The sequence below is a fragment of the Panicum virgatum genome, unplaced genomic scaffold (assembly GCF_016808335.1).
Source record: "Panicum virgatum strain AP13 unplaced genomic scaffold, P.virgatum_v5 scaffold_3952, whole genome shotgun sequence".
In the NCBI taxonomy this organism is placed as follows: domain Eukaryota; kingdom Viridiplantae; phylum Streptophyta; class Magnoliopsida; order Poales; family Poaceae; genus Panicum; species Panicum virgatum.
In genome coordinates, this window is record NW_024376351.1 from 32,246 (window position 1) to 54,202 (window position 21,957).

The window sequence follows — 21,957 nt, forward strand, 5'->3', positions numbered from 1 at the left end:
TGCATAGTAAGATGTCATGCTATTAGTAAATGTAAATAAAAACAAGTATATTACAAAAAGTACATGTTGCAGAATTAAAAATAGCAAGTTGATATTAGATTTCATTCTTGGTACAACAAGTAGATAGTAGATTTCATTCTCAGTACAACAGCAAGTAGATAGTAGATTTCATTATCGGTAAAACAGCAAGTAGATAGTACACAAAAATATATATTACAGAAAAGTACATAGATTAAACAAAAGCTGAAGTAGATAGTAGATTTCATTCTCAGTACAACAGCAAGTAGATATTAGATTTCATTCTTAGTAGTCTTATTCATCATAGTCTATGCCCAGCTCTTCATCAGTCTCACTATTCCCATAGTCTTCTTCAATTATTTCTTCAAAATCATCTATTTGTCTCTCCAGCACCTCTAGTTCTTGTTCATCAACAATTTCATCTGATAACACAGCAGCCGAACTGTCTATGTCAACTCCTAGATCAATCACAAAAGTGTCTTCCAAGCCTTCCTCTTGAAAGAACATTGTGTCTTCTAGTAGCCCTTCATTTTCATCAGACTCCGTGTTGCTATCAATTGGAAGCAATCGATCTCGCGGTGCAACATGGTACACAACCCACCACTCAGATAGATCTTGTATAACATTGCAAGCATATGGTAAATAATATACTTGCTTGACCTGACTGGCTAGCACAAAAGGTTCAAAATTGGTGAGTCTTGAGCTATGCTTGACCTCTACCAAACCAAGATTTTCTGTGCGTCTAACCCCAGTAGGAGTTGGATCAAACCAGTCGCACTCAAATATAACAAGCTCAAGTTGCATGCTTCCCTCCCATGAAACTTTAATGATGTCTTTGATAACACCATAATACTCAAGAATGTTATCATTCTCATCGTAGCTAGAAACACAAACCCCACAATTGGTTGTAGCCAATGCTGCTCTAGTGTGCTCATATGTCTCAGACCGAAATCTGCACCCATTAATGTCATAACACCCATATCTCCTCACTCTTCTGCTAAACCCATAAGTAATTTGATGCAGGGCTTTGTGAATGCTTGCATTAACCTTGGACTGTATAGAAAACTTGCATAAATTAGCATTTTGATTTATTAGCTAAAATTATTTTGGAGCTACAAGTGTGCTAAGGTATTTACATGACTTTTGAACCAATCAAAAAAATTAGGGCCATATTAGACGTGGTTACCACGTCCAGCTTTCCAACCATTCAGCCTTAGGTCAGAAATTTGTTTTTCGGTTGGATTCCTTGCTCCCTTCCACTGCTCCTGGTCAAAAGTTCTATATAGACAGATTGTAAACATGAGGTTTTTAATTTTGCAGACTTTCAGAATTAATTGAATTTAATTGAGCACATACTTCAAAAGATCTTCCATCTCTGGTATATTAGTTAGTATGTATAAGAAGGCAGCCTTGTATTCATGTGATGAAAGATCACGACATCCTCTTTGGCAAAAGCATCGGCCAGGTTGCTGAAAGATTTCAATATCACAAGGAGGCACAAACATTGAGGCACCATCATCATATCTAGGTGCCTTGTTTCTAACTAAATGTGCCTTCGATTTAAAGAATAGAGAAATAGAATTTGTAGCCTTCTCAACAAGTTGAGCTTCAACAATGCAGCCCTCAACTCTTTCCTTATTACGTACTTTTTTCCTAAGCTTTTGTATTGCCCTAAGTACACAAATAAAATTAAGTTAACACTAGTGCTAACAGACCAGCAACAAAAGTCTACAGATTTTAAAATTATACCTCTCAATTGGATACATCCACCGATATTGTACAGGGCCGCCTAGTCGAATTTCCTCAGGAAGATGTGTCATAAGATGTTGCATAGGGTTGAAAAATCCTGGGGGAAACATCTTTTCTAGTTTGCAAATAATAACCACAATGTTCTGTTCCAATGCTGCTACAGTGTTCTTACTAATTTGTCTAGCACACGGCTGTCTATAAAAATAACTTAGCTCAGCTGGTCAAAGCCAAACACTTTCAGGAAGAAATCCACGGAAAAGCTACAGGAAGTAGACGCTCCATGAAGATATGATAGTCATGACTTTTTAGCCAAAATATCTTCTTTTGTTGTAGATTAACCCCTCTTCTAATATTTGAAGCATATCCATCGGGAAACTTTAGTTTTTTGAACCAGTCAAGAATAATAGGTTTGTCATCCTTGTCAATTCAGAATGGCACTCTTGGTCTATGCCACTTCCCATTTGGTTTTAAAACTAGATGCATGTTGGGACGGTTACAAATCAAAGCTAAGTCTTGTCTTGCCTTCACATTATCTTTTTTTTTTGTCCACTATATCAAAGCATGTGTTCCATACAGCTTCACCCATATTCTTCTCATTGTGCATTACATCAATGTTGTGTGGCAGTAGCAGCTTCTTGAAATAAGACAGCTGCCACAAACCACTAATATGTGTCCAGTTGTGTTCTTTATTAAAGGTCAGGGTATCGCCAACTCGGAGGTTCATTTGGGCTTCTATTTCTTCTCCTGTCAACTTCCTTGGGGGTTCATCTAGCACTATTGTATCCTTTCTAAATGCATTACTTTGGGTTCTAAACTCATGATCCATAGGAAGAAAGCGCCTAAGACAATCAAACCAGGATGCCTTACCGCCCTTAGGGAGTCTGAATGCGTTGGTGTCACCTAAACAGCGATGGCAGGCCAACATCCCATGTGTGCTCCATCCAACAAACATCCCAAGGGCAGGAAAATCATGTATTGACCATAGATATGCTGCTCTCATGTTAAACTTCTGCTTCAATGAGGCATCCCATGTTTCAACTCCCTCTTTCAAAATTTGCAATTCATCTACTAAAGGTTGCATTAGAATACTTAAATTCTTTCCAGGATGTTCCGGGCCAGGGATAACAAGGGAAAGAAATATATTTTCAGGCCTCATTGCCACACCTGGTGGAAGATTATATGGAATCACAAACACCGGCCAGCATGAATAAGAAGCAGCAGTGAGACTATAAGGTGTGAAACCATCAGTGGCAAAACCTAATCGCACGTTCCTTGCCTCTTGTGCAAACTCTGGAAAATCAACATCAAATTGTTTCCAAGCTTCAGCATCACGTGGGTGATCCATTGTACCAGATACGGAACAGGGGGATTCTTTGAGCCATCGCATCATTTTTGCTGTCTGCTCATGTGCATACAATCTTTGTAACCTATCTGTTATGGGCAAGTAGCGCAAGACTTTACGCGGGACCTTATTTGAGCCATCCACACTGCGAGGGGTATCACAAAAGTCACATTTCTGTTTCTCACTATTATCCTTATAATAAAGCATGCAATTCTTTTGACAAACATGAATTTTTTCATATGGCATGCCAAGACCCTCTAAATTTTTTTTTGAATGATAGAAGTCCTTTGGCAATTTACTACCAGCAGGTAGGAGTTCCTGGATGAGTGTCACAATGTCATCGTAACAAGCAATGGAGAGGTTGTACTGTGACTTTATGGATATCAAGCGAGCTGTGGCTGACAATGTGGAGTGTGTTGTTTGGTCATGAACTAACTCCTCTGCACTAGCAATCATCCTATAAAAAGCTTTAGCAGCAGCTGTTGGCTCCTCATCCAATATTGATGGGGCCGCTGCAGCTAAGTCAGCTAACATAGCATCCATGTGATCAGTTTCACCAAAACCTTCCAATTCTTGTTGCTGTTGTTCACGCCTCTCACCGTGTGCAGTCCAAATTTTGTAGTTCTCTTTAAACCCATTTTGACAAAGATGTAGCTCTACCTTGCCCCTTTTGTGCCGAAAATAATTCCGACACACAGAGCAAGGGAACTTAATGGTACCAGCTTCTACTACACTATGTTTAGAGAAGGCAAAATCCAAGAACTCCTTTGTATGCTCAACCCAATCACATGTTGGCCTACCACGCTTCCAACCACTATACATCCAATCACGTTCAACCATTGTTTTTGTTCACTGTTACAAAGTGTTATAGTTAGTTATTTAATACTACCGCCAATAAGGAGGCAGCTAGCAAAACAAGTTGGCATTTTGTATGTACTCAGTACCCAGCAGCATCTATACTTCTCAATAAACTACTAGCCATAAATTCTACACACATGAGACTTGTAAGAGTAAATGATTGTTGAGCTTAACAATGTCAACGCATCCATTGTGTAAAGTAGAACATGTCCGAGAAGAATATTATAGCTGCTCACTAGATCTGGATTAAGCTTCACATAATTAATTTGCACAACACCTAAAGCTCAATCAAACCATGAAAGTATATCAAGGAAAATAAGCACTTGAGAAAGAAAACAGAAATTACCATGGAAATTTTCAACACCCGCAGATCTTGTCCTCCACTCTACAAGGCTCCTCCCCTTGCACGGGCTGGTGCGTGTCGGTGACGGGCAGATGGGCAAGAGGGCGGTCCCAGGCCACGAGCAGACGGTGGAGGCAGAGCCGAGCAGCTTGGGGCAGCGGCGCAGGATGGAGACCTCACGGGAGGGAGGCGGCGCTGCACGGACGCGCGGTGCCCGGGATGTACGTGCGCTGCCCGGGCCGGACTCGCGGCGGTGCCGCCCGGACGCGGCGCCGGGCCGGACGCGCGGCGGCACTACCCCAGTGCGGCGGCGGCGGCGGGATCGACGGTGGATTGGGTAGGTGGTCAGGGGCGGCGGGATTCGGAGCGGGAGGGGGTCAGGGGCGGCGTGAGCAAGGGTCTGGCCGCACGCCTGGGATGGGATTAGATGGGTTAGGGTTGTGGGGATTTTTTGGTGGGCCCAGTCGGACCGAGCGCTGAGCGCGGGAATAGGCCTCCCGTTCCCATTTTTTGCGCGCCACTCCAGTTTTCAGGTTCCGAGCGCGGGAATAGGCCTCCGGTTCCCATTTTTGCGCGCCACTCCAGTTTTCAGGTTCAGAGCGCGTCGCGCGCGGGGAAAGAACAAACCCTGTCGGTCGACCGACAGGAGTCTCTTCCCTGTCGGTTTTTGTTAAACCGACAGGAATTCCTACCGGTTTCCTGACGGTTTTCAGCATTCCTGTGGGTTGTGCATCCGCCAACAGAAAAGCATATGGGTTTTCCTGTCGGTTTTCCTGTCAGTTTGCGTATTGCCGACAGGAATATAAAAGGCCAACAGGAAAGACACGTAGTCTGGTAGTGCTAAGATGCCATTTTTGTGTCGTCCCAATCATTTGTGAAGTGAACTCCAGCATGAAAAACACAACAATACTTTATAGCATCATTGTCAATGGTAAATGCATCAAAATCTAAATCTCCACTTCACATAGAACCCTGTAAGCTTAACCTAAGCACTACGTGAAAACAAGGCAAACCTTGACCACAAAGAAACCTTACTGCTAATGATTTGTAAAAGGTGTCGGGCTTTTGTTAATTTGTCACCTATAGGTTAGGCAGAGCCAAGTTACAAGTTGTGGGTGCGATCGTACCCACAAAAAAAAATCAAATTACCTTCAAAGTCCTATGAAGTGCCGCACCCCCTCAATTTCTGTCTACCTCCGCCCACCTGACGGGCAATGCTCAATACCTGTCACCTATTTGTTGTCAGCAGTGACCCACGTAACTGATGTGCCTCATAATCTGTGACCACACCATTCTGTAGATTGTAGGTAACGAGATCTATTATTTGTCCGGCTATCACCTATATGGCAGGTACTTACTTATCTCTTAAGTCTTAATGTTTTCTACTAGAGTGCCAAATCCCAAATAAGTTTAAAAGAACAGAGGCTGATTATTGTGTCTAGATTATCAGTCATGGACAAAGGTGTTTCGGCAGCCCCTCCAGCCGAAATCAGTCAAGATGAAATAATGGATTCACTTGAAGGGATGCCCAAGGATGGGAAGGTTGCTTTCTTCTTGTTACCAAAAATAGAGCATTGGTTATCCAAACAAGAACTTGTTCGGTTTGAAGGGGATTGAAGCAGATCAGATGGGATTGGGGAGGAAAATTCTCTACAAGTCAAAATCCCCCTCAATCCTTTTAGGAAGGGGATTAACCGAACAAGGCTGAAGGAGGTGTCGTCCTTCTCCGTGACGCTAGAAAAGGTACCAACAGATCAATCTGCTTCTACTGCTGTGTTTAGTACCGAAATATCAACTGGGGAGAAATATAAATTTGGATTTAATTTCTATTTTTGAAAAGTTGGCTAATGAAAACATCTAGGCTGATAGAAACATATGGTAAGTTTTGGTGATTAATAACAACCTTAAATGACTAACGTGTATTTTGAATGAAATATCTTTTATTGGTTATGTCACATATGAAATATAAAAGGAGAGCTGTAACATCTCGTGTTTTCACGCATGTTATTTGTCAAAAAGAGTGAATTTAAACAACTTTTTTCATGCATGTGCTCCTAGTTAGGTTCAATCATAAGAGTGCCTTCCTCTCTTTCTTGAATTCCTAGAGAATAAAACTCTAAATTTCAAATAAAGACTCAAGATGCTAGTATGAATTAATTTGGAGTTCATTTGTTTTCTATTCAAATTTATGCTTGGTCCAAAATGGGTGGAATTTGAATTTTATTGGACTAATATGAGTTCCTACAAATGCCACTTGTAGGGGCGGGTCACCCTCTCAGCCGCCCCTACAAACAGGTGCCATTTGTAGGGGCGGCTGAGGGGGTGACCGGCCCCTACAAATATATTTCTAAGGGTGGGACCATTGTTACAGTACACCCACCCCCTTTGTAAGAAAGAGTGGAATTTTGGTCCGCCCCTAAAAAAAAATTGGGCATTCCTACAAATCGTTTTCATTTTAGTATATTGTTGTCTTTAGTGGCCAATGCAAAAGAAAATTATAGACGAGCTGTTGATGTTGTTAGTCAGGAAGCAAATGTCACTATTAGCCATGCTGTGGCAATGATTCTCGATACGGCTATCGACCAGTGTGCAAAACAAAATTAAATGATGACAAGCCGAACTTCTTAAGAACATTTGCCTAGTTCCATGTGTATACAGCTAGGTTCTGGCTCGGCTGGAAAAGTAAAACAGTATAGTAGTATTGCAAATGTAGCTTATCACAAACATGGTTGGGATGGAAGCATATTTACTGGCTTGCATTTATACCGCACAAACAAAAGAAAAACAGAGTTACTTTTGGGGAGAGAAAAACGCAGCTATAGCTGAAAGTAGACCAGAGAAGAGGAATCGGCTCATACTATATCTTCGGTTTAGCTCCACTAATTCCCCAGTGGTTGATGCAACATGATCAGCAAAATATCAGATGACAGATAAAAAAAAGTAAAGCTTTTAGTATGCAGGCGTGGAGCATGTTGAACTGTTAGGCATTTGCACAGTTGCAGGAAGATGCTAGCAACAGAAGGGCAAGTACATTGGTGTCGTCTTAAGGCGGTCTCATGCAGTGACACGTAATCTTGAGACGACCTACTAGACAAACTTTTACAATGACTTGTCTTTTTAGTTGTCGCGTAGTTATATCACATCCCTTGATTTTGGGGATGAAATAAAGAAATATTTTGAGTTGCATGGCAACAACAACTCATACAATGGGGAGAAGTAGTCTCATACTCCTAAATTTTAGCCTATGAGACAGTTGTTTCGCGAGGCAATCACCTCTTTCTCTCACCTTGTTCTCTCTCCTCCACATTACCAAAAATCATATGTGGCATTGCATGAGATGACCTATGAGACGGATAACGTGTAGCAATGTACCTGAATACATACTGGTAAATTGTGTGACATTCGTAGTTAGGTTTGTTAGAACAACATTATTGGTAATCAACTCCGTTGAGACGAATGGTAATGTGGATCAAAGTAGCATCTCGATCACACCATGCAAAAAGAAAACTAACTAGGATATAATTTGCTAAGTATAACTCGTGACCGTTGATCACTACTACAAAAAGCATTTTTTGGGTGGGTAAAAATGCATTTCTTGGGGCGGGTAGCGCGCCCGTTGCTAGTTCTCATTGCTAAAAATACCTATTTTTAGGGGCGGATAACGAAACCGCCCCTAAAAACACATTTGCAGGGGCGAGCCACCCCCACCCGCCCCTACAAATCCATTTTCAGGGGTGGGTCACCGCCCTGCCCGCCCCTGTAAATAACTTTTCAGGGGCGGGCAGGGGGGTGACCCGCCCCTGAAAATGGATTTGCAGGGGTGGGTGGTGGGGTGGCCCGCCCTACAAATAAATTTCCGACCCGTCAAAATAATTAGTAATTCATTTTTAATTTGTTTCACGGTGTTTTAAAATTTGAATTCCCACTTTATATATCTACCAAGCTAGGTCTATATTGACCCATTCTGATCCAACACTCAAATAACAATGCAATCAAATAAAATTTCAGAAGATAAAGGACTAGCAGTACAAGTTGTTCAATGATAATAGTAGCGATACATCCATGCATATTACAAATTTGAAGCTATTGCATTGCTCGCATCCGTAGATATATAAGATAGTTACGGTCTCCAATCGTCCACCCTAGAACTTCATCAAAATATACTAGAGCACGAACAAGTGCACTCTCCTCCGCTTCCCAATGCCTACCACATACAGAACTACAAATATCGAACAATATAGTGTTAGGCTGACTTGCCCTGCAAAAGGAGAGCTTTGCTTGAAACCTGCAACCTCTTGTAAAATATGGCTCTCCACCCATGCAAGTCAAACCTAAGGTGTCCATGACTTGATTCAGAATAGCCCGAAAGCTAACTGATGCAATTGTATATTGATAATCAATGAGATCCTGCAAAAGGTGATAATAACGTTATGAAAGTTAAAGAATAATGCAACATTACTAAAGTTAACAATGACTAAAAAGAAAATCCCATACTCTTTCTTGTCGATTAAGACGACAAAGCCTCTCTGTAGTCAGAATAACATTGGATTCTCTCGCATGTAGCTGCTTAACTCAAAAATATGAAAAGTCGGGCACAAAGTACCCATGATTCTTAAGCTGCTATAGGCATGCCTCCACCGCTAGCCTCTCATAAGTTGTCCAAATGAGTGCCTCTCCACCCACTATGGCAATTGAAACCATGGGTATCGTCGAGAAGGATGGATCCTCTCCTGGTACCATCGAAGACCAATCTATATGTTGAACAGGTATTTGAAAAGAAATATGTACCCTTTTGATATCTAATTGCCGAACAAGCTCTTGTCGAGCCACAAAAGTAGTACCACCCAAACCTTCGACAACATCTTCAAGCCATCTAACAAGGTTGATATGATGCATTGTATGTGAGCAAATTTAGAATTTATTGAAGCTGCATTGTATGTGAGCAAAACTATATATGAAACTAACAAATGAAACTTACAACATTTGTAATTGATCCGCGCTTTCGATCACCCAGTGGCAAGTCAACCTCTTGATGGAATTGTATGCCTGGCTGCTGAGCATCAGCATCGTCCATAAGCACACGACCACTACCACGACCGCCACCACGACCACCACCACGAAACATCTAACAGTATTCACATTGAGTAAATATGAATAATGAAATTCGTAGTATAACAAAAGTTCACTAATTCATGTACTCCCATTCTCATTCAAATGAAAAAAGTTCTAACACTATTCCCTATCCCTAACCCTAACCCTAACCGTACAGGTTCTAACCCTAATCCTAACTAAGTGGCTGGACAGGGGAAGGCAACGACACCTACCGTGTGGCTTGGAGAGGAACGAGGGCGGCGCTGTGACGAGTCGTGGCTGAGGAGAGGTGGTGCGGTGCAGGGAGGGCAGCTACGGTGTGGTCGACGTTCGGGCGCAGACTCCACGGCGACGATCTCCTCCTATTTCGGCAGTGTCGTGGGTCCAGGCGGTGGTGGTGTTCCACGGCTCATCGATGGTGCTAGTTCTCCTCCTCGGCGAGCTCTAGGCGTTGCGGCGGCAGAAGTCGAGGCGGCGGTAGAGGAGGAGTTGGCGGCGGATCCGGGCGTCGGCGGCGGAGGAGGAGGCGGCGGAGGAGGAGGCGGCGAACCCGGGCGTCGGTGGCGAATCCGGGTGTCGGCAGCGGAGGAGGAGGCGGCGGATCCAGGCTTCGGCGAGGAGGAGGGCGCGGAGGAGGAGGAGGTGGTGGCAGCGGCGGCGGCAAGGAGCAGGAGGAGGAGGTGGCAGCGGTGAGGAGGAGGAGGTGGCGGCTGCGCGGATGAGGAGGAGAGGAGGAGGGCGCGGAGGAGGAGATGACGGCGAGGAGGAGGGAGCGGAGGTGGAAGAGGCGGAGGAGATGGTGGCGGCGAGGATGAGGAGGTGGTAGATGCGCGGAGGAGGAGGAGGAGGAGGAGGATGTGACGGCGGCGGCGGTGAGGAGGAGGAGGTGGCGGCTGCGTGGAGGAGGAGGAGAGGAGGAGGGCTCGGAGGGGGAGGAGGAGGTGGCGGCGGCGGCGGTGGCGGCGAGGAGGAGGTGGCGGCTTCACGGAGGAGGAGGAGGAGAGGAGGAGGGCGCGGAGGAAGGCTGGATGAGGGCATATATAGAATATTTGTAGGGGCGGGTGGGGGCCCGGCCCGCCCCCACAAATCGGTTTGTAGGGGTGGTTGGGAGCCCGGCCCGCCCCAACCAATCGGTTTGTAGGGGCGGGTGGGGGCCCGGCCCGCCCCAAAAAATATTTTTGCAAATTATTCAAAAAATTGGATTAATGCAAATAAAATAGTAAAACACATGATAAAATTGTAAAATTTTTACCATAGGAAAATTATAATATGTGTAATATAGGAAAAATATCAAAATCATATATCAGAGAATATAATGAATAAATGTTTTGAAACAACAATGTATACTGTTGACATTTCTTAGCGCAAATCACTAGGAATGGTTAATCCCTGGCAACGGCACCAGAAATGCCTGTTGGCAGTCCTTAGTGCAATCACTAGAAATGAGGAAGCCGAACCCATCCTAGCAACTGCACCCAAGGGGTGCCACTCTCGTGGTATAACCAATACGATTACAGATGGATCCGCAAGCGCACGGATATACCGTTGTAGCATTTCACCCGGAGAGTAAGGGTATCGTTATTTATTTGTGTCCCAAAGGACGGCAGTGTCAAAGGTATTGCACTTAACATTAACCATGATATTGTGCCTCAAGCAATAGGCAATACTCTAACAGGGGTAAGTACAGATAAAGAATAAGCAAGGGTAATGCGACACAGCACACATCCACACTACAAGAGGAAGGAATAAAAGAGAGAAACTATAAAACAAAGAACTACTCTATCCTACGTCAAGTCAGCTGGAGCTTAGGCTAGGTTAGGTGTCCTAGTGCTTCTATCCAAAGCTAGGGTCATGTTAGATCATGGTTAGGACTGCAGGTGCAAAAAAATGGGATAGCGGGGAGAAGGTCCCGCACCGGAGTACATCTAGTCCTGTTACCTCTTTGCATGAACTCCTACACCGGACCCGAACGTCGGGGAGTACGCTAAATGCAACACCGCTGTTACGCTGAACGGACAGGGCTGTCATCACCTGTCATCTACCCCAGTCACACCGTGGAGCACGGTCATATCTGAAGGATCCCGCATACCCGAGCACCACGCTTGTGTATGAAGTCACTACTCTAGTGCCCCCAGGTCTCCCACCCTTCGGATGGACGAGTAAAACACTAGAGCAAGCCCGAAAGCACAACGAACCTCTATCCGTACCCGGATCATCTGGCCTAACCAAGACCGTAGCATAACTTATGAATGAACTAAGCATGGATTGATAAATTATCAAGATAGTAAAGCAACCATGGCAAAACTCTATATTATGAATAGAAGTCTGACAAGTCAGATACAAAGCCATACCAGGAGCCGAGGATTTCTCAATGACCCCGAGGATGACTTGCTCGCTAAAGAGAACTAGCCTAGCTCCACTACCTAGCTAAGAGAGCAAGAGAGAGGAGAGCCTACTTGGAGAGAATGAAATGAAGTGTGTGTGTGTGTGTGTGTTGAGGGGGGGGGGGGTGGAGGAGAGGCCTATTTATAGCTTTAGAGGTCGGTTTCCCGCCAACGCACATATGGAAGGTGATCAGGTGCCTTGGCAGCCACTCCTCGAAGTGCACCTGGACGGGAACCAGGCCAGGTTCGGCCGACCCAGGGGGTCGGCCGACCCCACCTGGTAGCCTCTTGGCCTGATCTTCTGCTGGATGGTATATTCTTTGATCCTTATCCTTATCCTCTGGTGCATCTTGCGTGGAGGCCCCGTTTCCTCTGACATGTGGGCCCTCTTTGTAAGGGTGTGACGCCGGATGCGATATTCTGCATAGTTGTATGGCGTTTGCTGCGTGTTTTCGTCTTATTCCGCTCTTGCTCATCTGAAATGTACAAAACTCGAAAACAACTGTGGAGCGAGGTTAGTGATACAAATATGTGTGTAAGGCATGTAGTTTTCCTCTATTATTGAGTATAGTTGATGGGTGAAAATGGCACTTAAGCACCGTCAACATATACCTATGTCACACTGCTATGTCATACAAGTTAAGGCTAACTTTGTGTTTTCTACACTCTTTAACACTAAACGTGTTGAATTGTATTTTTCATATTTTTTTATAATTCTACACGATAGTACATGCTTATGGTAAAAATTGCACGTTTGTTTTGAAGTACTTTGCATCCCTATTTGAAACAAATGAATTTTTCAAATAATTTGTAGGGGCGGCTCACCCCCTCAGCCGCCCAATCGCACGCATTTTCAGGGGCGGCTGATGGGGTGAGCCGCCCCTACAAATGCCATGTTTAGGAGCGGTTCATTTCTACAGTACCCGCGTCCCATTTATAGGAACGGGTGACTTTTTGGTCTGCCCCTAAAAAAATCGAGGCGTTGCTACAAATTGCTTTCGTAGTAGTGAATGCCAAGAAATACTGTTGGATGATTTTCTCACAATTCATAATGTCCAATTAAAAAACAATGTAATTTCTGACAAAATGTATTTAATTACTGTGAATATGGATAGCATCCATATAGCTAGGCAAAGATATAGAGAGAGGCACACATTTGTAGATCTTAAACTCACATTGACATAATGTGTCGTGAAATGGTTACAAAGGATAATATTGGAGAGAACACAGTAGTTGTCCAAACATGCTGTGAGTTTAAGACACACACACACACACACACACACACACACACACACACACACACACACACACACACACACACACACACACACACACACACACACACACACATATATATATATATATATATATATATATATAGAGAGAGAGAGAGAGAGAGAGAGAGAGAGAGAGAGAGAGAGAGAAATCACTAGCTAGACAATTGAGTGAAACAAATAGTGGTCCACATGTACCATATGTAGTGGCCGAGATTTAGAGCTGTACCCCTTAAAGTCCTTGCTAACCCTTGTTGTATATCGGCATGATGGTATAGACGGTTTGCAGTAGGGTGGCAATGAGCAAGATGATGGCAGCCACGAGGGAGATGAACACCCAGGGGTTGCTCAGGTAGGTCTTGACAAAGCTGGCCCACCACTTGTTCCAGCGCTTCTTGCAGTGCGCATTCACCTTCCATTGCACGTAGCCCAGACTGCTGCCTCTGATCGGCACCCGTGATAACTTGGTGAGGGTGCTGAAAATCTCCACCACCTTCTTGTCGCTGCCAGATAGATTCTCAAAGATCCCTTTGGATCTTAGAAGTGCGACATCTTCTTCAGACTCGATGATATCGTCCAGAAAGGATATGTAGGACCTCACGTCACGTTTGGCATCAGGGTGCAGCCACTCAAATACCATCAGGTTGAGGAGAATAGTCTCAGTGCTGCCTTGTAGCTTGAACAGGGGCATACTCAGGATGGCGTTGTCAAAGTCAACGCCATGGATGCTGTCATTGTGGCTCTTCTTGAAGTGGATCCCTGCCTCGCTCAATTCAACTGCACATGGCGTGCGAGGCCCATATTTATCAGATTCTTCCCAATGCGGCGGAGAGATGCCACAGTAGCTTTTGTGAAAAATGTCCATGAAGTGGAGGCCTAGTTCGTCCATGCCTTCCTCTATGTGTGGCACGTCCAGAAGACATGCAACCTTATGGTTGATCTGCGTAGAGCTCTGCTCACCATTGAAACAAAAAGCAATAGTTAGAGCCAAGATACTAGCCAACGTGTAAAAGCAGATGGGATATGAATGTCTCATTTCTTTAAAAATATTCTTAAGACTATCTTCTAATATAACAACATTTGCAACCTCCTTATTTATGACCTCAAAACTTCAATACCAAACAACACTTGTAAATAATATGAACTGTTGTTGTTAGATATGGTATGGTAGTCGCAGACTGTTGAATTGAGACAACTAACCAAAGAACAGAATAAGACACAGGAGTCTAGAACTCTAAATCTTCTCTAATGCTCGTTTATCATTGGCATACCTAATTCCGCCACATACATATTATGACTTTAAGATGAAGTCGTCTTCTGGTTTGTGGCTGGAGATAGCTAAAGAAAGAAAAAACTCAATTTGGATATTGAACACCAAAACAAAGTTGTGCCTGTCCTATAAACCATACAAGTTTATATGGAGCTCTTTCGGTGGCTCCGTGGCTGGTGGCCTGCGTTCCAGGGGTGCCACACCGCGGTTATCAAAAACTTTACATATCCAGCACCCGTAGACACTATTTCGGATGACTTCATCAAACAAATATATATGTAATTAATTAGATATTCGCTTTGTTGCTATATTCGAAGTTTTCGTTTATCTTTTTAAGGTAGGTGTTCGCAAATGTGGAGGCCTTTCAGGAGCAGTTGAGCACCCATTGCATTGTCAATGATTTATTATAATTTTCATATATAAGAAAATATTTTTTAAAACACCGCTCTCACTACAGCACAGCCTGCCTTACAAGGCGTTTTGCTGCCGGCGTAATTAGTGAATGCCTTAATAACTTTTGTTTAAAGGCGTTTTAGTTGAAACGCCTTAGTCTACCAAGCAGTCCACGACGTTTTAGAGAAAACGCCTCAAAATCTAGCTGTTTAGGAGGCGAAATTGCATAATGCCGTAATAATTAAGTCTTTTGAAGGCGTTTCTATAAAAGTACCTATTAAAACAGAGCAGCCTCCTCCCTCCCGTCATCCCTCCCGTGAAGGCAATCGGTCCAGAAAAAAAACAGAACAAGGGCGCTAGGGTTGGGGAGCTCGATTCCCAACCGAGCCGCCCCCGATCCTCCGCCCAGCCGCCGCCGGATCCTCCGCCGAGCCCCCGTCGGGATTCTCCGCCCAGCCACCGTCGGGATCGTCGCTGCTGCTTGGCCCTCATCCTCACGGTGCTCCATCTCGTCCTACCCACCGCCACGAGCTCACCGTACCCTATGGGATTGATCTGCTCGTCCCCGCCGCCACGAGCTCACCGTACCTGACGCGATTGATCTGCTCGTCCCCGCCGCCACGATCTCGCCGTCGGCATCGCCATATCCGTCATCCTCGTCATCACCGGTACGGTGAGAATCCCTTCCTCTCCTCCTCATCTCCACGGTTGCCTCTACATCGTCCTCGCTTCCTCACCCATATCATCACTGAATTGCTCCCCTCCCTAGTCGATTCCATCATTGAATTGCTCCCCTCCCTAGTCGATTCCATCATTGAATTGCTCCCCTCCCTAGTCGATTCCATTGGCTCCAATTTGATCACGAAGATTTGATTAAACTAGCTGAAGTGGAACTTGCTAGAGAAGAATCAAAAATGAAGTGGACGAGCTTCAATGGAACTTGCTGAAGTGAAGGCTGAACTGCAAGAAAGCAAAAATGAAAATTTGAGGCTCTGGAGTGTAATCAAGACATTAGAGAAGAATCAGTCTTCATTGGAGGACAAGCACAATGAACTGAAAGCTATGCTATTAGCATCTCAAGGTCATGAAAAAGCAGGGAGCAATCACAAAATTGTACAAGAACCCAAGGAGGATCTGGAGGTAACTTGTCATTGGAATTTTAATTTTTCGGGGTCTAGAATCATGTCCATTGTAGTCCTTGCTGAATTTTTTTTGGACACTAGGATATGGTGGCTATTAACAATGAAGAAAAAGAAGCTCCAACTTCATCTAGAGCTAGCAAGAGATCCAAAGTCAAAACTGAGGTATTGCAGCTAGATGAATGTGTATATTTTTCTTTTCCATATGACTCTATGTATATATATGATTCTATTTATTGATGAATAGCTTGTGGAAAAGGTGATTGTGTCAACTCAACAAATACCAAAGAAAGGCCAGCCAACCCAGCAAGAGGAGAAAGCTGCTCTTAGTCTTCAGCAGAACAGGGAGGACACTGCTGCAGATAAAAATCTGCATAAGAAGCAAAGGAAATTTCAAACCCCTCTTCCAAAGGTGCTATATGTTCTTTTTCTAAATGATCAGAATTCTCATGCAAGTAGATAGTCTTAAGCTTAAGAGTTATTTGTTTTTTTAGGGTGGATTGACTGTTTTCAAGCGTGGTTTGGAGGTTGGTTTGATTTCCCCTAAGAGCACTAGTATGGTGGCATTTGCAACTATTCAAGCAACTGATAGCAAATCTAAGGCAACAGATGGTCAACCCCTTGGTGATTGTGTTGAGGTCCTTATCAACACTGTGTTTTCTAAAACCACCTTGCTACCCCGCTCACAAGGAAATATTAGCAAGCTTTCAAACGCAGTTGGAAGATGCATTTAATGGCCACGAAAGAATGTAAGATTTGTAGAAATTACTATTTCTTTGCAAAGTTTACGCATAATAGCAGCTTATGTTAAGCTTTTTTTCTAACCATATTGTAGGTTGAGCCACTCCATGATGGTAGTGGTGATGGGCCTACTCCAAAGGTACGGTATACCATATCTATACTAATACAAGTATGATCAATTTGATTATTACTGAATTTGAGGTGCCTAGACCTTGTTAATGATTCAACCAATGAAACCTGATTTATACTTAAACTTCAGGTATCTGTCAATGGAGCAATCAAGGAAAATTCTAGCAAGAGAAGGAAGGTGAAAAATAGCAGCTCAATCACCTCGCCTGCAATTTGCACATAACAACTCTGGTGTTGACAGCAAGATAAGTAAGAGTCTGAGCCTCTATGTAATCCTGCATAAACAACTTTGCACTCACAAATTGTTTAGATTAATTCTGTTTTGTAATCTGGAGCAGGAACATCTTTGGTTGTACTACTCATCAATGTTAAGGCTCCGTTGATTCATCGCCTCTACCGTTGCTGTTAATCTATTATGCAAAAACTTGTGAATCTGCCACTTAGCTTAGAACATGAGCATGACAAATGTGAAGATTCTTTTATGTCTAAATAAATTTGGTTGTACTCTGAGCTGTTGGACATCCAAGAGTCTTGTTCAGCTGTGGAGTTCATTATGCAATTAAAGACTGAATTGATATTTCTGTTATGAGTAACAGTATGTGTGTGATACTGTGATGTATATGGGTTGTCAAGTTGAATGGTGTGGCATTTTTTGAAAACGCCTCCTAAAGGCCTTTTAGGCATTTTAAAAAGAGGCCAGATAATATATTCCAAGGTGCTTTCAAAGTTGCCTAATAATGTACAACAAGGCATTTAATAAATGCCTCCAAAATCCTTGAGGCGTTCATGAAAATGCATTCATATTTTCTGAGATCATGTTTATGATATACGTACTGTCTAGTATGTTAGAGTCATGCATGCTAGGTTTAATTCTCGTCATGATAATTCTAGTTCGGAATTTAAACTTACAGTTGTCTATTTTTCCAATAATCCAAAAACCTTATTATAGGCAATCTGTTGATTTAACAATGGCTGGTTTCGCTGAGTCACTGAGGCCAGAAAAGTTACTGGCGTGAACTTTAAGATCTGGAAGTCCAAGGTTCGCCTCTGGTTTACTGCTATGCACATATGGGACATGAGACTTGGCAAGCCTGAGGGCGTACTTACTGCTGAAAAGCAGAAGAAGTACGATGAGGCCAATAATCTCTTTGTTAGATGTATCATTAGCAATCTGTCAGATGGATTAGTCCGTGTGTACATTGATGAGACAGAGGCGAAGACGCTATGGGATGCTCTGGTTGCAAAGTATGATGCAACAGATGCGGGCAATGAACTGTACCTCATGGAGAGTTTCCATGACTACAGGATGGTGAATAACTATTCTGTGGTGGAACAGGCGCATGAGGTGCAGTGCATTGTCAAGGATCTTGATCTCCTTAAGTGTCCTATTCCCGACAAGTTTGTGGCTGGATGCATTATTGCAAAGTTGCCTTCCCAGTGGAGGAACTTCGCCACAACTCTGAAACACAAGAGACAAGAGATATCAGTTGAAAATCTGATAGCGACTCTTGATGTTGAGGAGAAGGCTCGGAAGAAGGACGTGCCTGAGAAAGGAGATCAAGGCCAGTCCAGCGCCAACCTGGTCCAAAAGTTCCCACATGGCAAGAACAAAGGGAACAACAAGCCTAACAAGACCACTACCTTCAAGAAGAAGAAGAACAAGGCTTTGGAAAAGTGCTATGCATGTGGTAAGCTTGGACACTTCTCCAAGGAGTGCCCAGATCGGGCAGACCGCAGGGCCAAGAAAGCAAATGAGTCCAAGGATGTCAACATGGTGACCATAAGCAACACTGGAGATGGGTACGGTTCAATCCACGAGTTGGTGGCTTGATACTTACCAGACCGTCCAGGACTTCTCCGTGCTGATGGGGAATGGTTCACATGCTTCTGTTCATGGTGTTGGCACGGTAGATCTGAAGTTTACTTCGGGGAAGATCGTGCAGCTGAGGAATGTGCAGCATGTGCCCACTATCAACAAGAATCTGGTCGGCGGCTCAGTCCTATGCATGGACAGGTTTAAGGTAGTGTTAGAGTCCAATAAATTTGTCGTGTCGAAATATGGACAATTCGTTGGTAAAGTCTATGATTGCGGAGGCTTGTTCCGCTTTTCTCTTGCTGAATTTTGTAATAAGTCGGTAAACCATATTTGTGGTAACGTTAGCGATGATGCGAGTGTTTGGCATTCACGTTTATGTCATGTTAATTTTGGTTTGATGTCTCGGCTTTTCAGCATGTGTTTAATTCCGAAATTCACCATTGCTAAAGGTTCTAAGTGCCATAGTTGTGTGCAATCAAAGCAACCTCGAAAGCCTCACAAGGCTGCTGAGGAGAGACACTTGGCACCTCTAGAACTCATACATTCTGATCTATGTGAGATGAATGGTGTGTTGACAAAAGGTGGGAAAAGTTACTTCATGATGTTAATTGACGATGCGACTAGATTTTGCTATGTTTATTTGTTGCGAACTAAGGACGAAGCGTTAGACTACTTTAAAATCTATAAAGCTGAAGTTGAGAATCAACTAGTGAGAAAGATCAAGCGTCTAAGGTCAGATCGTGGTGGCGAGTATTTTCCCAAAATATTTGATGAATTCTGTGAGGAGCGTGAAATTATTCATGAGAGGACGCCTCCCTATTCTCCCGAATCAAACGGGATTGCCGAGAGGAAAAACCGCACGGCGACTGACTTGGTTAACTCCATGTTAGACACAGCTGGTCTTTCTAAGGCATGGTGGGGGGAGGCTGTATTGACTTTGTGTCATGTCTTGAATAAAGTTCCAAACAAGAATCAAGATCAAACTCCATATGAGATGTGGAATGGGAGAAAACCATCACTTTCTCATTTGCGCACGTGTGGGTGGTTAGCGAAAGTTAATGTGCCTATTCCAAAGAAGCGCAAGTTGGGACCTAAGACAGTGATTGTGTCTTTCTAGGATATGCTCAGAGGAGCATTGATTATAGATTCTTAGTGGTTAAATCTGAGATACCAGATGTGCATGTTGATACTATTATGGAATCTCGTGATGCAACATTTTTTGAGAATATTTTTCCTATGAAAGATATGCATAGCAATTCTAGATTTTCGACAGAGATAACTCATCAACCTGCAGTACCTATCGAGTCTTCTGAACAATCCGATGAACATGAGCATGTCCTAGAGAAGGATGACAGTGAAGTTCCTAGAAGGAGCAAGAGACAAAGGATTGTAAAATCCTTTGGTGATGATTTCACTGTGTACCTTGTGGACAATACTCCCACATCCATTGCAGAGGCATATGCATCTTCAGATGCAGATGATTGGAAAGAAGCAGTCCAAAGTGAGATGGACTCAATTTTTTCTAATGGAACATGGGAGCTCACTGAACGACCCTATGGTTGCAAGCTAGTAGTATGTAAGTTGATATTCAAGAAGAAGCTTAAGACTGACGGTACTATTGACAAGTACAAGGCTCGGCTTGTTGCTAAAGGGTACACACAAAAGGAAGGCGAAGACTTCTTTGATACTTATTCACCTGTCACTAGATTGACCAATATTCGAGCATTAACTTCCTTGGCTGCCTCATATGGTCTTATCATTCATCAGATGGATGTTAAGACAGCTTTCCTAAATGGAGAGTTGGATGAGGAGATCTACATGGATCAGCCTGATGGATTTGTAATGAAAGGTCAAGAAAACAAAGTGTGTAAGCTTTTAAAGTCTTTGTATGGGTTGAAACAAGCACCTAAGCAATGGCATGAGAAGTTCGACAGAACTTTAACTTCTGCGGGCTTTGTCATTAATGAGGCTGATAGATATGTGTACTATCGCTATGGTGGGGGTGGAGGAGTGATATTATGCTTGTATGTGGACGACATACTGATCTTTGGCACAAACATTGATGTGATCAATGAGGTCAAGTCCTTTCTTTCAAAGAGCTTTGATATGAAGGATCTAGGAGAAGCTGATGTTATCCTTAACATCAAGCTTATTAAGGTTGAGAATGGGAGTACTCTTTCACAATCCCATTATGTGGAAAAGGTCTTGAGCCGTTTTGACTATATCGACAGCAAGTCTTCTCCAACACCTTATGACCCTAGTGTGATGTTGAGAAAGAACAGGAAAATTGTCAAAGATCAACTGAGATATTCAAAGATTATTGGTTCACTCATGTACTTAGCTAGCGCAACGAGACCCGACATATCTTTTGCTGTGAGCAAATTGAGCAGGTTCATGTCAAACCCGGGTACTGATCATTGGCATGCACTTGAAAGGGTTATGCGCTATCTAGCAGGTACTATGAGTTATGAGATTCACTATTCTGGGCACCCTGCTGTGCTTGAGGGATATAGTGATTCAAACTGGATATCTGACGCTGATGAGCTATATGCCATGAGTGGGTATGTGTTTACCCTTGGAGGTAGTGCGATATCATGGAGGTCTTGCAAACAGACCATTTTGACGCGGTCAACCATGGAAGCAGAACTTACTGCTTTGGACACAGTTACTGTTGAGGCAGAGTGGCTGCGTGAGCTCTTGATGGACTTGCCTGTGGTTGAGAAACCAGTGCCGGCCATCCTTATGAACTGTGACAATCAAATGGTGATAGTCAAAGTGAACAGTGCTAAGGATAATGCAAAGTCATCAAGACATGTTAAAAGACGACTGAAGTCTGTCAGGAAGTTGAGAAACTCCGGAGTGATAAGTGTGACTTATATTCAAACAGACAAAAACCTGGCAGATCCCTTTACAAAAGGATTATCACAGAATGTGATAGATAGTGCATCAAGGGAGATGGTTATGAGACCCGTATAAGTTGCAACAGTGGTAACCCAACCTATGTGATCGGAGATCCCGTGAATTAGGACTTGGGGAGAACAAGCTGATAGTGAACTGAGGAGAGTAATGGTTAAACCCTCTCTAAGAAAAGATACAATACTCTCAGTTGCTGTAAGGCAGGTTGGCTATTTACCTTAATGTGTTTCTGTTGGCTCTAATAAGCAAAGGTGCTGTCCTACAGAGCATTCTTGAAAGAACACACCTATATGAGTTTGACTGTCTAACGTCGCAGTCTGTGAGATTTGGGTGATCTCTAGTAAACTCATGAAGAGACCAGGGAGTACGACATATATGCTCCACCCGCGGAGAAGGCTACTGGCAGCCATGTACTGGTTATGACTTTGAGTGAAACTTGTTCGCACCAAACTTGCAATTCAAGACGTAGTCTATTGTTCAAGTTGTGGATAAGT

The 21,957-nt window shown here is 43.5% G+C and overlaps 1 protein-coding gene and 1 long non-coding RNA gene across 4 annotated transcripts; one reads left to right on the forward strand and one right to left on the reverse strand.

The window, feature by feature from the left end:
- Positions 1–13,303: 13,303 nt before the first annotated feature.
- Positions 13,304–13,948, reverse strand: LOC120694174. The gene has a single exon (XM_039977346.1). It carries the CDS (start codon positions 13,946–13,948, stop codon positions 13,304–13,306), a length of 645 nt encoding a protein of 214 aa, XP_039833280.1.
- A 1,699-nt stretch (positions 13,949–15,647) lies between these two features.
- On the forward strand, positions 15,648–17,324 carry LOC120694176. 3 transcript variants are annotated; one of them, XR_005683364.1, is made up of 7 exons: positions 15,648–15,862; positions 15,946–16,026; positions 16,109–16,273; positions 16,356–16,610; positions 16,697–16,741; positions 16,862–16,980; positions 17,070–17,324. It is a non-coding gene; the product is annotated as an uncharacterized LOC120694176 (long non-coding RNA). The 3 variants fall into 3 exon arrangements; XR_005683366.1 differs by having other exon boundaries at positions 16,410–16,610; XR_005683365.1 differs by having other exon boundaries at positions 16,121–16,273.
- The last annotated feature ends 4,633 nt before the right edge of the window (positions 17,325–21,957 follow it).

What these genes read in the sequence shown, in the direction of transcription:
- LOC120694174 (XM_039977346.1), bottom strand. Translation starts at nt 13,948, where the DNA reads ATGGACGAACTAGGCCTCCACTTCATGGACATTTTTCACAAAAGCTAC.